General features: G+C 34.6%; 1 protein-coding gene across 5 annotated transcripts; it reads left to right on the plus strand.

The window, feature by feature from the left end:
* Positions 1–10789: 10789 nt before the first annotated feature.
* LOC110884702 lies at positions 10790–13163 on the plus strand. 5 transcript variants are annotated; one of them, XR_004869150.1, is made up of 4 exons: positions 10845–11483; positions 11578–11764; positions 12457–12531; positions 12971–13163. XR_004869150.1 is itself a non-coding variant. In XM_035978521.1 (3 exons), the coding sequence occupies exons 1-3, from the start codon at positions 11420–11422 to the stop codon at positions 12509–12511; spliced, it is 348 nt and encodes a 115-aa protein (XP_035834414.1). In that variant the 5' UTR covers positions 10843–11419; the 3' UTR covers positions 12512–12595. The 5 variants fall into 5 exon arrangements, 1 of the variants encoding a protein (XP_035834414.1); XR_004869149.1 differs by having other exon boundaries at positions 10846–11483; positions 11578–11741; XR_002561487.2 differs by having other exon boundaries at positions 10831–11483; positions 11578–12531.
* The last annotated feature ends 3932 nt before the right edge of the window (positions 13164–17095 follow it).

The following is a 17095-nucleotide window of genomic DNA, read 5'->3' on the forward strand; positions in this document are numbered from 1 at the left end:
AACACAACATAACTAACAAATAATTCGGTTCTCATGCATGTGATCTCTATTAATTCGAGTATATATATATAACGAGGTCCGGCAGTGAATACTTACACAAGGGTAACCGACTTCAGTGATCGGAATACTTGGCTGAAGAAGATGATATTGCGAGAGGGGGGGGGGTCTTGAAGTCTGCTGCCGTCGCTCACTCAATAGGGATATTAGGGTTTGATGAGATGTGTAATATTTTGTAAATATGCACTACGTTACTGATGTTATATAATCACACTTAATCTAAACACATGTGGGCCGATTACCACTCATGGATACCCACAAGTGGGCCGGTTGCTTAAAGGCCAAGGTTTTAGTCATGCATATAAGTGGGCTACTACTCTACTGGGCCGGAAATTCAATATATACGAGTGGAGAGTGGGCCGACCACAAAGGGGTGTTGTGCTATCTTACATATTGCTAAATTATAACTTAATCATTTAAGCCATTAAATCATATAACTTAATTAAATAATGTCAACGTTTAACGGGGTTAAGTTCACAGGACAAAAACGTAGCTAACCTTAGAAGTCCGGATTGTCACACACTACATGAAATATAAGTATTAGCGGAGACACTTTTAGCGGCGACTTGGAAATGTCTCCGCTAAAGGCCTTAATCCGGAACACGGGTGTTTGAAGTGAACTGGGCCGTTCCTTCCGAAATAATATGATGGATAGGGTTTATACCTAAATAAAGAAGGAAAAAAGGTTTCTCCTTAACTTTTAGCGCACATTTTCCCTCCACACCTCTGCACACAACAATGGTTCTCTCTCACACCACAAAACACCACGCCGTTGCCGCACCAAATTGACTCTGCCGGAGCTCCTCCGCAACACCTTAACTCTGCCGGAGCACCGCCGCACCACCTTGACTCTGCCGGAGCACCACCATCTCCATCTGCCTCAATCTTCAACGCCATTCAGGAAACGGTACGTATTGTAATTTCAGTGGTTATGTTGATAATTTGAGTAGATCTGTGTTGTTTTTAACTAACAACGAAACCCTAGAATGCTTTGATTTGAAAGAGGAAGACAAATAAAGATAGTAGCCCAAAGGAGAGCAGCTTATGAACTGCGTATGAAAAAGATTGATTCAGTCATGTGCCTCTGTAATTTTTTATGTGCATATGTGATTTCTATGTTGGAAGTAGAAATAGGAATGTGTGTTTTCTATGTGGGAAATAGGAATGTGTGTTTGACAAGTCGCCGCTAAAACTTTTAGCGGCGACATTTTGGAGTATTAACGGCGACAAAAGTCGCCGCTATTATGCAAATTCTTTGTAGTGATTAGGCATAGATAAGGTTAAACATACCGTGTGTTACATAATTCTTGTCTCTTCGACCCCATATAATATTATCTGATAGTTGTGTAGATGACACAATTGGTAATTGTTATCTACTTAGTCATGTTTTGTGGAGAGTGCTTGGTCATTCATAGGATGTCATGAACGGAGGATCCCAATTCTTTAAAAAATAATGTTTTTTTTTTCTGAACGGGTAATTATTTATTAAATTTCTACAAGGGTGTGCCTATTGGCACACCAAACCCTAGCAAAATTAGGGTTTATCTACGCAGCGTATTGGTCAATACGCAGCGTACAAGGTTAACCCTCTACGCTGAGTATTGACCAATATGCTGCGTAGATAAACCATGGATCTCAGTGCCTGATAACCAATCATTGCACAGAAAATAAGGGTCATATACGCTGCGTATAGGTCTATACGCAGCGTATATAAACCATTAGATTTTTTTTGGTCATTTTGGTAGGTTTGAGGGATCATTTTTTCACAAAGTTTATAGACGCTGCGTATTGACCTCTAAGCAGCGTATATAAAGGTCTGAAAATGTCTTTTATACCCTTGTGTTGAGGCTATACGAAACCAAATACAAGGGTAGTTGTGTCATTTTTGTCTCATACGCTGCGTAGGGACCTCTAAGGAGTGTATATAAAGCTCCATTTTTGTATTTTTTTATTGTGTATTCCTTTGTTTATTTATAAAAAAAGAAAATTACTTATAAAAAACAATATTATTGGTAAATAATACAAATATAAATTATAAAAATAAAAAATAATATAAATATTATGAATTATAAAAATTAAAAAAGAAAATTGTTTATAAAAAAACAATATTATTGGTAAATAATACAAATATATTGTTTTGTTATCGTTTAAATTAAATTATCGTATTGCTTTGTTTATTTACAAAAAAAAGAAAATTATTTATAAAAAAAAATATTATTCGTAAATAATACAAATATATTATATTGTTATCATTTAAATTAAATTATCTTATCGTATTGCATCGTATCGTATCGTATTGCATCAAACCGTATCGTATAGTGTATAGTATGTAAGTCTCGTATAGAGGCCTATACGGGTGTTATTGTATCGTATCGTATCGTATCGTATAGTGTAGTATAAGTCTCGTATAGGTTTCCTATAGGTCTTGTATATGCATATAGGAATAGATGGGACCTAAACCATACCTATACGACACGATATCACACTTATAGGCTTATACGAGGTTAATACGTGACCTAAACCACACCTATACGATACGATATCACACTTATAGGCTTATACGAGGTCAATACGTGACCTAAACTACACCTATACGATACGATATCACACTTATAGGCTTATACGAGGCCAATACGTGACCTATACTACGTTATATGAAACGATATCACACTTATAGGCTTATACGAGGTCAATACCTGACCTATACGCCGCTATACGATACGATATCACACTTATAGGCTTATACGAGGTCAATACGTGACCAATACGACACTATATGATACGATATCACACTTATAGGCTTATACGAGGTCAATACGTGACCTATACTACGTTATACGATACGATATCACACTTATAGGTTTATACGAGGTCAATACGTGACCTATACTACGTTATACGATACGATATCACACTTATAGGCTTATACGAGGTCAATACGTGACCTATACTACACCTATAAGATACGCTATCACACTTACGAGGTCAATACGTGACCTATACGACGCTATACGATACGATATCACACTTATAGGCTTATACGAAGTCAATACATGACCTATACTACGTTATACGATACGATATCACACTTATAGGCTTATACGACGTCAATACGTGACCTATACTACACCTATACGACACGATATCTCACTTATAGGCTTATACGAGGTCAATACAGGACCTAAACCACACCTATATGATATGATATCACACTTATAGGCTTATACGAGGTCAATACGGGAGCTAATATTTGTATTATTTTTAATTCTTATAATTCATAATATTTGTATTATTTTTAGTAATATTGTTTTTTTATAAATAAACATGGAAATACCCCAAAATACACACAATTAATTTACTTTTTTTATAAATAAACAAATGAATACACAATAAAAAAAATACAAAAATGGAGCTTTATATACGCTCCTTAGAGGTCCCTACGCAGCGTATGAGACAAAAATGACACAACTACCCTTGTATTTGGCTTCGTATAGCCTCAACACAAGGGTATAAAAGACATTTTCAGACCTTTATATACGCTCCTTAGAGGTCTATACACAGCGTATATATACAATAAGGGTTAAAAAGATAATTTAACCACATGTTTGGGGTTAAAAATAAAAACTACCCTTTATATACGCTGCGTACAGACCTATACGCAGCGTATATATATGTTTGAAAATGTCTTTTATACCCTTGTGTTGAGGCTATACGAAGCCAAATACAAGGGTAGTTGTGTCATTTTTGTCTCATACGCTGCGTAGGGACCTCTAAGGAGCGTATATAAAGCTCCATTTTTGTATTTTTGTTTATTGTGTATTCCTTTGTTTATTTATAAAAAAACAATATTATTGGTAAATAATACAAATATAAATTATAAAAATAAAAAATAATATAAATATTATGAATTATAAAAATTTAAAAAGAAAATTATTTATAATAAAACAATATTATTGATAAATAATACAAATATATTGTTTTGTTATCGTTTAAATTAAATTATCGTATTCCTTTGTATATTTATAAAAAAAAAAGAAAATTATTTATAAAAAAACAATATTATTCGTAAATAATACAAATATATTATATTGTTATCGTTTAAATTAAATTATCTTATCGTATTGTATCGTATCGTATCGTATTGCATCAAATCGTATCGTATAGTGTATAGTATATAAGTCTCGTATAGAGGCCTATACGGGTGTTATTGTATAGTATCGTATCGTATCGCATAGTGTAGTATAAGTCTCGTATAGGTATCCTATAGGTCTTGTATATGCATATAGGATTAGACGGGACCTAAACCACACCTATACGATACGATATCATACTTATAGGCTTATACGATGTTAATACGTGACCTAAACCACACCTATACGATACGATATCACACTAATAGGCTTATACGAGGTCAATACGTGACCTAAACTACACCTATACGATACGATATCACACTTATAGGCTTATACGAGGTCAATACTTGACCTATACTATGTTATACGATACGATATCACACTTATAGGCTTATACGAGGTCAATACGTGACCTATACAGTAACCCTCCGCGTTTCCATAACTTTCCTAATTTAGCAATCGAGACTTAAAAACCTATTTTTTGAGAAGCTTGTCTCTTTCAAAGTTATAATCCGTTGTATCGGCGAAAAATCTTTTATCTTTAATTTAATTCATTATATATATAGTTGTTTATTCTTTTTTTAATTAATTAAATTAATTAATTTTGCAATTTAAAAGTTTTGTCCGGTTAGCCTCGTTAGATTTTTTTTTTTTGTTAGCAAATACAAACTAACCTATTTAATTTAGTTGTACGGATAGTTTCTTTCAAAACATAACATAACTCGGTTAATTGATGTCAAGGGGTTGTTTATGAGAATTTACTATATTTTAAACTTCAGGGACTATTTGTGTATATAATTGTTTGTATAAAAAAAAACCTAAACCCTAACTTCTTGTCCAGCCGACACCCACAAATCTTTCCCTCCCAAACCCTTTTGTTTCTTTATCTGCAGAATTATCTTCTACTCACTCACATAAAACAATCTAAGACTTCACCTTCTCCTCAAATGCTCACTACATCCCCTGCTACCCTTCCATCCCCCTTCTCTTGATGGATTGACTGGCGACCAGAGTGAAGCCGGCGGTGGTTAACTGGCCGACGAAACACCTACACCCCTCCGACTCCCTCCTTCTCCGACGACAGTCGCACCCCCACCCCCCCTCGATGTCCTTCTTCCTCACTCGAAGATGACCAGCCGGCCATTAACAGTGGTGGCGACGCTAGATGGTGACGACCATCACTGCCGGCGACAAACGCCACTTACGGCGGCGACACTGTTTTCCGTCGACGACGTCGAAGTGGCGGACGGCAGGCGGAAGCGCCGATGACGGCGGTGGTGGTGATTCAAGTCTCAGGTTCAATCGCAGGTTCATGTCTCGTGTCTGGCTCCAGATGGGTTCGATGTTCTGGTTCAGATTTCGGTTAAAAAAGGTTAGAATCTGGTTCAGTTTTTGTTCGTTTAAGTTTCGATTCTGATTTGTTTCAGTTCCTGATTTGAGTTCGTTTCAGGTCTTGCTCGGCTCAGATTCGTGCTCGGTTTTTACGGGTCAAGTTTCGGGCTTGATATCAGCTTTGGAGTTGTTTGGTTCCGACTCCAGTTCGGGTCTCGCAACACGGCTGGTTCAAGTCAGAATTTGGTTTGGATTTGCTTTGTTTCAGTTGGGATTTTGTCAATTCCGGTGTTCCTTTGAACCGATCGAGTCACGAGATTCGGGTCTTGGTTTAGTTCCGGTTCGGCCAACGGTAGTCAACTGGCTAAACCCGGTCAACTAACGGGTTCCCTTTTCGCTCGGTATACATTCTTTTCTTTTCTTTCTTTGCCGATTCAATTTATGACATAAATATTCTATCTTTTTATGAATATGATGAATGGATGGATTTCAAACAAGAAAATAAATATTAAGAGTTCTGGTTCTGTTGGTTTGTTTTTAAGAAAGTAAAATGATGAAAACTATAAATAAATGGTGATTTTATGTTTCTGTCATTTTGTTTTAAGTTGAAGAAGATGGACTTTAATTCCTTTTGTTTTCTAAAATACACTATTGCTAGTAGTATTAGAAAAATTCAACAAAATTCTTTTCAAATAAAGATTCAAAATCTTTCTTTACTCTATTTTTTTTCTTCAAATACTTTAATATATATATGAACTAGTCAAACTGACATTATCAATTTAACTCAGGTTACTTTTACTGTTTACTTTTACTATTCGATTAATCATGCAAACTTTAAGTACAAAGAAATACCTAAAACATGTAACTTTTTCAATTAATCATAACATTTAAGGATTAAACTAATCTTTTTATTATTCAAAAATATTACAAAGAGGATGAGTATAAATATTCTAATTAAAAATGTCGTTATACTTGTAACCAATAAATATTAGGATTATTTATCTTTAACTAATAAATAATGAGTTCGTATGTGTTATTCTAAACACTTAGGATAATCGCTCTTGTTCGTTATCTTGGATTTTTCTCAATCTTTACTCGTGCGATAATCCAAGAAATCGCAACGCAACCAATGTGAGTATACGTGAACCCCTTTTTCGTTTACCACTTTTTGGGGTGTAACATGTTGTTTATAAACTTACACACAAACTTTATCATAATACATAAACATTCCTATTACACGCATGCTTATTTGATTACTTGATACTTTAAACTTGGGGTGAGGACATTATGTGTTAGACTTATCATTAACTTCGTACGAGCCAAACCATGACATATGTAGCGCTATAGGATTAACGACCCGCCCGTAGACTTGTGGTTATGTCATGAGCATATTTCGTTTCATTATTGGTTTGATATGTTTGACACATGCCAATTTTATTGTTTATCTCGTATCAAGAGCTTGCCACATGGAATTGTTTAAACTTATCTTTGATACGTATGTACCAAACTTGTATACTCGCCTTTGCTTTTGCATTGAACTTTATTTTAAACATGTTACAGGTTGAGGATGATGGTGTTATGAAATGAAGTAGCGTCGATGCCTAGATACACATTTAGACGTTTAGGTTTAATCGTTGTATCAATTTTGATAATGTTGTATTGTATTTCCCTTGAACTTGATGTTATTTGACTTACTTGTAATGTTGACAAATGAATTATGAAATGAAATCCGTTTATTAAATATTGTCACAAATAGCGTTATGATGTCTCTAGTAATCTTCACACTTCATCTCATCCCGATGTTTCCGCCATTGGTTGGGGTGTGACATATACTACCCCTATACAATACAATATCACACTTATATGCTTATACGAGGTCAATACATGACATATACGACGCTATACTATACGATACGATATCACACTTATAGGCTTATACGAGGTCAATACATGACCTATACTACGTTATACGATACGATATCACACTTATAGGCTTATACGAGGTCAATACGTGACCTATACGACGATATACGATACGATATCACACTTATAGGCTTATACGAAGTCAATACGTGACATATACTATGTTATACGATACAATATCACACTTATAGGCTTATACGACATCAATACGTGACCTATACTACACCTATACGACACGATATCTCACTTATAGGCTTATACGAGGTCAATACGGGACCTAAACCACACCTATACGATACAATATCACACTAATAGGCTTATACGAGGTCAATACGGGACCTAATATTTGTATTATTTTTAATTCTTATAATTCATAATATTTGTATTATTTTTAATATATTGTTTTTTTATAAATAAACATGGAAATACCTCAAAATACACACAATTAATTTACTTTTTTTTATAAATAAACAAAGGAATACACAATAAAAAAAATACAAAAATGGAGCTTTATATACGCTCCTTAGAGGTCCCTACGCAACGTATGAGACAAAAATGACACAACTACCCTTGTATTTGGCTTCGTATAGCCTCAACACAAGGGTATAAAAGACATTTTCAGACCTTTATATACGCTCCTTAGAGGTCTATACGCAGCGTATTTAAACTTTGTGAAAAAATGATCCCTCAAATCTACCAAAATGACTCAAAAAAATCTAATGGTTTATATATGCTGCGTATAGACCTACACGCAGCGTATATAACCCTTGTTTTATGTGCAATGATTGCTGATAAGGCTCTGAAATCCATGGTTTATATACGCTGAGTATAGCTCTATACGCAGCATATAGAGGTAGCTCTATACGCTGCGTATAGGTCAATACGCAGCGTAGGTAACCCTATACGCTGCGTATAGGTCAATGATTGCTGATAAGGCTCTGATAATTACCCTACGAGCAAATAATTACAAAAATGCCACCGCATTTTTTTTTGTTTTTCATGTCTTTCGTACGTTTTGTACGATAAGACTGTTTGTACGTGAACTTAACTTTAAACTTAAGTGTTTCTTTATCATATCACAAATCAAATAAAATTATTAGTTTTGCAAATTGTGTAACAAACCTAGCATGCAATATGTTACACAATGTGATTTTGACTCAAAACGGTAAAACACTAACTAAGCCTGTAGTTTAATCGATATTTCTATGTAACCTTTATTTTGGGAAACTTGCTTTAATCTCTGAGTGTATGTGCCTTCGCCTTACATTTCTGCCTATGTGTGTCGGAACAAGGTAGTACTGTGTATTCTGATAGTCTTATGCCAATTGTTGAATGTTTCTAAATAGGGACGACTTAGCACTCAACTTTTTAAAAAGACCTTCGTCAATTATTAGAGAAGAGTCACTACAAGAAATATAAGTATTAGCGGCGACACTTTTAGCGGCGACTTGGAAATGTCTCCGCTAAAGGCCTTAATCCGGAACACGGGTGTTTGAAGTGAACTGGGCCGTTCCTTCCGAAATAATATGATGGATAGGGTTTATACCTAAATAAAGAAGGAAAAAAGGTTTCTCCTTAACTTTTAGCGCACATTTTCCCTCCACACCTCTGCACACAACAATGGTTATCTCTCACACCACAAAACACCACGCCGTTGCCGCACCACATTGACTCTGCCGGAGCTCCTCCGCAACACCTTGACTCTGCCGGAGCACCGCCGCACCACCTTGACTCTGCCGGAGCACCACCATCTCCATCTGTAACATCCGTCAAATTGGACTCCTTTTAACGAAAGCCTTTTCCTGCACCAATTTACAAAACACGTGGGCAAGGAGACCTCATAGGGACCGACCATTTTTTTTCGGATTTCGTAAACCCTTTTATACAAACTTGGCATTTCTATTTGTTACAAAATACGTTATGCATAACCAACGAGTACTTTATACTCCCTTACATGTACAAACTATATTCTACCTTTTCAAACCAGGCTCAATCTAATTTTGATTCGATAAACTCAACGTTTTGTTAAAACAACTATACATGCACATCGTCATACACGTTTTAGTCGATATCTTGCGATAACACCATTTATATCGTTCGTATCTACATACTTAACCTTTCTAATCCTCAATGTCCCAACGTACACCACATACGCAATATTTATTTTTCATACCTACGCCTATGTTCATACGTTTTATGCTTGTACTTATACATATACTACTTATACGTTTTACGCTTATGCTTGTACACATACTACTTACACGTTTTATGTTTATGCTCATACACACATGCGTATTCATACTTAAACTTATGCTCATATTTTCATCCTTACTCATGATTCATACCTTCGTACCTATACGCGAGCGTAACCCGAGGGATTCGCTTGCGTGGGTCTCATACATACTTAAGCATGGACTTGCTTACATACTACATTCTTACACGTACACATTCTTAATTTTAAATTATGTATACCCTGACTCATACACGACTAGTACAAGCTATGCGGATCATGCGACGATCAATATAATCGCGGGTGCACACGAGATTACAGTGATCGGCGTATGAGAACCATAGAGTGTACTACTGTGTATGGTAAGACACAGAACGTAACATGACACCGAATACGGAACGACGTTACATGGTCAGAAACATGGTGGATACGCCGCTGGTACTTCCTATATATAAGTGTTTTCACCATGTTACCAAACTTTCGTAAAACGTGCCATGAGAAATTCGGTGTTTTGCAGACCTACTTAGACCTAATACGTGAACTTTAACAACACACAAACGCATTATATCCGATTACCCACGACGAGACCTCATTCTTAGCGCGCTACTTTTGTCTATATGATACTTATGCTATTCATATACTCGTATTCGTCTATTAGATCAATCGCTCACTTTTACATATCCCATTATTCTCCGTTATTTTTTGTCTTTTACACGGACCCCGTTCGCGACCAAGTCTGTTTAAACGTTCGAATCCTAACCTACCTCCTTACTTTTAAAACTATTTTTTCTATTCTCTATACCTATGAAAACAATTTCCTTAAACAAACATTATGATCAATCCTCGTCTATTCTCTCTTTTGAATCTGTAGATGACATCTTTTCAAAAGTCTTCATCTTAGATTTCGAGGACGAAATCTCCTAAAGTAGGGGAGACTGTAACATCCGTCAAATTGGACTCCCAAAAAAATTCGACCCGTTTTGAAAATCCGAATCCTAACCTTTAAAACCTCAGAGTTTTTCGCGAACTTATTTAACCGATTGAGAGATTTTATGTTTTTAATTTAACTATCAATATAGTTATTTATTTAGTTAGTTAATTAACGTTTTTGCAATTTAAAAATTTTTAATTAATATGTCATGATATAATTTAATTAGTTTGATTACTATTAAATTGAGCTTTCAAAGATGACTTCCCGAGGACATATTATGGTCCCCAAATATTTATTAGAAGAAATTTTGGTTTACTTTTAAATGACGTTTCATGTGGTTTTCTTTTAATTGATTTGAATTCTTATTTAATTAATAAATCCTTTTATCAAAACCCTATTTTTTTAAAGAAGACATAAGCCGCCTAAACTAAGCTACCCCACTATGCCAATTCCATTCCATATCTATATGTGTATATATTTCGTATCAGACGGTTTAGAAACTAAATAGACAAAAGGGGTATTTATGCATGTTTCTAATCGCCTATCCGTTCATTCACAATACTAACTCCACAACATAAGGGGGTTCTTTGCATTCCTCTGTTCTCGGCCACTATCGTCGAAGCAAACCCTTTCACCGGAAAACATGGAGGCTCCGGCAAACACCCTCACACACACTCCCTGTCCCCCGTTCCCGATAAACAACAACGACAACAACACCTCTTCCTCCTCCATCTCTCTCTGATTAAACGGGCCGACCCCCTCTTGGTGGCGGCGGTACTGTTGTGGTGGCTCGACGACAGCAAACCGACGGCCATGGAGGTCACGTCGGAGTCCGGGCGGCTGAATAGGTGGTGCTTTGTTTTTCGACAACTTCACGGTAAAACCATCACATCTTTCTTTAATTTTGATTTTTGTTTTGTTTGTTTTAAAAATCTGATAAGGATGATGATTTTGATGCGGATAATGATAAGAGATGAAGATGGTGGTGACAACGGTGGCTGCGTCGCCGCCGTCTGCGGCGGTGGACGACGGTGGCAGGAGTGGTGGTTCACGGCTCGGGTTATTTCGGTCCAGTCCGCACCGGTCAAACTGGTGCAGTTTGTGTTCGGGATATGTTGATTTGTTTCGACCTCGGGTCAGCCGATTTAGTCTCGTTCTGTACACTTATATAACCTTTTGATTCTTTTTCTGTTCTTCATATTTCATTCCTTCATTTATTATTATTTATTATTTGTTGAACCTTTATAACATTCAAAAATTCAAACTTAAACAAAAAGTAAATTATACTAACAGGAGGCTCACGAATTGAATTATTTAGCAAAGGAAGGTAACAATTGATATTTGGGTAATTTATTCAAACATTTCCATCATTCCAAGTAATGGAACCTGAGTTGTACAAACAGTTAGGTTCAGACTTTTTTTTATATAATGAAGAAGATGAACTGAAACCTTGTTCTTATATTATTTTTTTAAATCAAACTTTTCCTTTTGTTATAACCATAAAAACCACTTTAGTTATATTTTTTTATATATTTTTTTGTTATATTTTTTTTCTCTTTATTTTATGATTACAACTTAAACTTGTTAAATAATAACTGACTAACTTATCTAAAACCCTTTAACTTATGTTAACCCTTTTTTATCATTGATGTTATAATGTGATAAAAGGAAGTAATTATATAAATAAAATATCTAATTAAACAAATTGTAAACTTTAAATGTTAGAATTAAAATTTTAATCTACAACTTTTAACGAGATCATAATGTGTTATTTTAAATATCTAGGATAAACACCCTCGTTCGTTCTTTTGGAATTCCGTTTACTCATGCACCATCGTTTGCCCATATAGGGTGACCTCGGTGTTCCATCCTCCTAATCTCTTACGCTCGTCAACACATGGATAATCGGAAGACTTAGCAATTTTGTGAGTATACTTGTATTCCCCTCTTTTTACTTTTAACACTTTTGGGGTGTAACATGTTTACTTATCAAAAACTTACACATGAACATTTTGCTTAAACACATGAACATTCCTATAACATGCTTGTATACGTGATGGCTTGATACTTTAAACTTGGGTGAAACTTATGTGTTGAATTTATCATTAACTTCGTACGAGCCAAACCGTGACATATGTAGCGCTATAGGATTAACGACCCGCCTCTACTGAAACTTTGGTTATGTCATGAGCAAGTTGCGTTTTCTTGGTTTGATATGTTAGACACATGCCATATTTAATGTTGATCTTGAATCGCATGCTTGCTATGAGGGATTGTTCACACTTTTATCTTATGCTATGTATGTACCAAACTTGTATACTCGCCTTTGCTTTTGCATTGAATTGTATTTTAAACATGTTACAGGTTGATGATGATGAAATGAAAGAGGTAGCACGATGCCTAGATACACACTTTAGACGTTAGGTTTAATATGTTGTATCGAATTTTGGTTATGTTGATTTGTTATTTTGATTAAACTTGTTGTTATTTGGATCTTGTATTAATGACTACTTGAAGTTTGGAAATGAAATTTGGATTATTAAATTTTTGTCACAAATAGCGTTATGATGTCTCGAGCAATCTTCACACTTCGTCTCATCCCGATGTTTCCGCCATTGGTTGGGGTGTGACACCATCCGCCTCAATCTTCAACGCCATTCAAGAAACGATACGTATTTTAATTTCAGTGGTTATGTTGATAATTTGAGTAGATCTGTGTTGTTTTTAACTAACAACGAAACCCTAGAATGCTTTGATTTGAAAGAGGAAGACAAATAAAGATAGTAGCCCAAAGGAGAGCAGCTTATGAACTGCGTATGAAAAAGATTGATTCAGTCATGTGCCTCTGTAATTTTTTATGTGCATATGTGATTTCTATGTTGGAAGTAGAATTAGGAATGTGTGTTTTATACGTGGGAAATAGGAATGTGTGTTTGACAAGTCGCTGCTAAAACTTTTAGCGGCGACATTTTGGAGTATTAACGGCGACAAAAGTCGCCGCTATTATGCAAATTCTTTGTAGTGATTAGGCATAGATAAGGTTAAACATACCGTGTGTTACATAATTCTTGTCTCTTCGACCCCATATAATATTATCTGATAGTTGTGTAGATGACACAATTGGTAATTGTTATCTACTTAGTCATGTTTTGTGGAGAGTGCTTGGTCATTCATAGGATGTCATGAACGGATGATCCCAATTCTTTAAAAAAATAATGTTTTTTTTTTCTGAACGGGTAATTATTTATTAAGTTTCTACAAGGGTGTGCCTATTGGAACACTAAAGTGCCTATTGGCACACCAAACCCTAGCAAAATTAGGGTTTATCTACGCAACGTATTGGTTAATACGCAGCGTATAGGGTTAACCCTCTACGCTGCGTATTGACCAATATGCTGCGTAGATAAACCATGGATCTCAGTGCCTGATAACCAATCATTGCACAGAAAACAAGGGTCATATACGCTGCGTATAGGTCTATACGCAGCGTATATAAACCATTAGATTTTTTTGGTCATTTTGGTAGGTTTGAGGGATCATTTTTTCACAAAGTTTAAATACGCTGCGTATTGACCTCTAAGCAGCGTATATAAAGGTCTGAAAATGTCTTTTATACCCTTGTGTTGAGGCTATACGAAGCCAAATACAAGGGTAGTTGTGTCATTTTTGTCTCATACGCTGCGTAGGGACCTCTAAGGAGTGTATATAAAGCTCCATTTTTGTATTTTTTTTATTGTGTATTCCTTTGTTTATTTATAAAAAAAGAAAATTATTTATAAAAAAACAATATTCTTGGTAAATAATACAAATATAAATTATAAAAATAAAAAATAATATAAATATTATGAATTATAAAAAATAAAAAAGAAAATTATTTATAAAAAAACAATATTATTGATAAATAATACAAATATATTGTTTTGTTATCTTTTAAATTAAATTATGGTAATCCTTTGTTTATTTATAAAAAAAGAAAATTATTTATAAAAAACAATATTATTCGTAAATAATACAAATATATTATATTGTTATCGTTTAAATTAAATTATCATATCGTATTGCATCGTATCGTATGGTATTGCATCAAATTGTATCGTATAGTGTATAGTATATAAGTCTCGTATAGAGGCCTATACGGGTGTTATTGTATAGTATCGTATCGTATCGTATCGTATCGTATAGTGTAGTATAAGTCTCGTATAGGTTTCCCATAGGTCTTGTATATGCATATAGGATTAGACGGGACCTAAACCACACCTATACGATACGATATCACACTTATAGGCTTATACGAGGTTAATTACGTGACCTAAACCACACCTATACCATACGATATCACACTTATAGGCTTATACGAAGTTAATACGTGACCTAAACTACACCTATACGATATGATATCACACTTATAGGCTTATACGAGGTCAATACGTGACCTATACTACGTTATATGAAATGATATCACACTTATAGGCTTATACGAGGTCAATACCTGACCTATACGCCGCTATACGATACGATATCACACTTATAGGCTTATAGAAGGTCAATACGTGACCTATACGACGCTATATGATACGATATCACACTTATAGGCTTATACGAGGTCAATACGTGACCTATACTACGTTATACGATACGATATCACATTTATAGGCTTATACGAGGTCAATACGTGACCTATACTACGTTATACGACACGATATCACACTTATAGGCTTATACGAGGTCAATACATGACCTATACTACACCTATACGATACGATATCACACTTATAGGCTTATACGAGGTCAATACGTGACCTATACGACGCTATACGATACGATATCACACTTATAGGCTTATACGAAGTCAATACGTGACCTATACTACGTTATACGATACGATATCACACTTATAGGCTTATACGACGTCAATACGTGACCTATACTACACCTATACGACACGATATCTCACTTATAGGCTTATACGAGGTCAATACGAGACCTAAACCACACCTATACGATACGATATCACACTTATAGGCTTATACGAGGTCAATACGGGAGCTAATATTTGTATTATTTTTAATTCTTATAATTCATAATATTTGTATTATTTTTAATAATATTGTTTTTTTATAAATAAACATGGAAATACCCCAAAATACACACAATTAATTTACTTTTTTTTTTATAAATAAACAAATGAATACACAATAAAAAAATACAAAAATGGAGCTTTATATATGCTCCTTAGAGGTCCCTACGCAGCGTATGAGACAAAAATGACACAACTACCCTTGTATTTGGCTTCGTAAAGCCTCAACACAAGGGTATAAAAGACATTTTCAGACCTTTATATACGCTCCTTAGAGGTCTATACGCAGGGTATATATACAATAAGGGTTAAAAAGATAATTTAACCACATGTTTGGGGTTAAAAATAAAAACTACCCTTTAGATACGCTGCGTATAGACCTATACGCAGCGTATATAAAGGTTTGAAAATGTCTTTTATACCCTTGTGTTGAGGCTATACGAAGCCAAATACAAGGGTAGTTGTGTCATTTTTGTCTCATACGCTGCGTAGGGACCTCTAAGGAGCGTATATAAAGCTCCATTTTTGTATTTTTTTTTATTGTGTATTCCTTTGTTTATTTATAAAAAAAAGAAAATTATTTATAAAAAAACAATATTATTGGTAAATAATACAAATATAAATTATAAAAATAAAAAATAATGTAAATATTATGAATTATAAAAATTAAAAAAGAAAATTATTTATAAAAAACAATATTATTGGTAAATAATACAAATATATTGTGTTGTTATCGTTTAAATTATATTATCGTATTCCTTTGTTTATTTATAAAAAAAAGAAAATTATTTATTAAAAAACAATATTATTCGTAAATAATACAAATATATTATATTGTTATCGTTTAAATTAAATTATCTTATCGTATTGCATCGTATCGTATCGTATTGCATCAAATCGTATCGTATAGTGTATAGTATATAAGTCTCGTATAGAGGCCTATACGGGTGTTATTGTATAGTATCGTATCGTATCGTATCGTATCATATAGTGTAGTATAAGTCTCGTATAGGTTTCCTATAGGTCTTGTATATGCATATAGGATTAGACGGGACCTAAACCACCTATACGAAACGATATCACACTTATAGGCTTATACGATGTTAATACGTGACCTAAACCACACCTATACGATACGATATCACACTTATAGGCTTATACGAGGTCAATACGTGACCTAAACTACACCTATACGATACGATATCACACTTATAGGCTTATACGAGGTCAATACTTGACCTATACTACGTTATACGATAAGATATCACACTTATAGGCTTATACGAGGTCAATACGTGACCTATACTGTAACGCTCCGCGTTTCCATAACTTTCCTAATTTAGCAATCGAGACTTAAAAACCTATTTTTTTTAGAAGCTTGTCTCTTTCAAAGTTATAATCCGTTGTATCGG

The sequence above is a fragment of the Helianthus annuus genome, chromosome 10 (assembly GCF_002127325.2).
Source record: "Helianthus annuus cultivar XRQ/B chromosome 10, HanXRQr2.0-SUNRISE, whole genome shotgun sequence".
NCBI classification, from domain to species: Eukaryota; Viridiplantae; Streptophyta; class Magnoliopsida; order Asterales; family Asteraceae; genus Helianthus; species Helianthus annuus.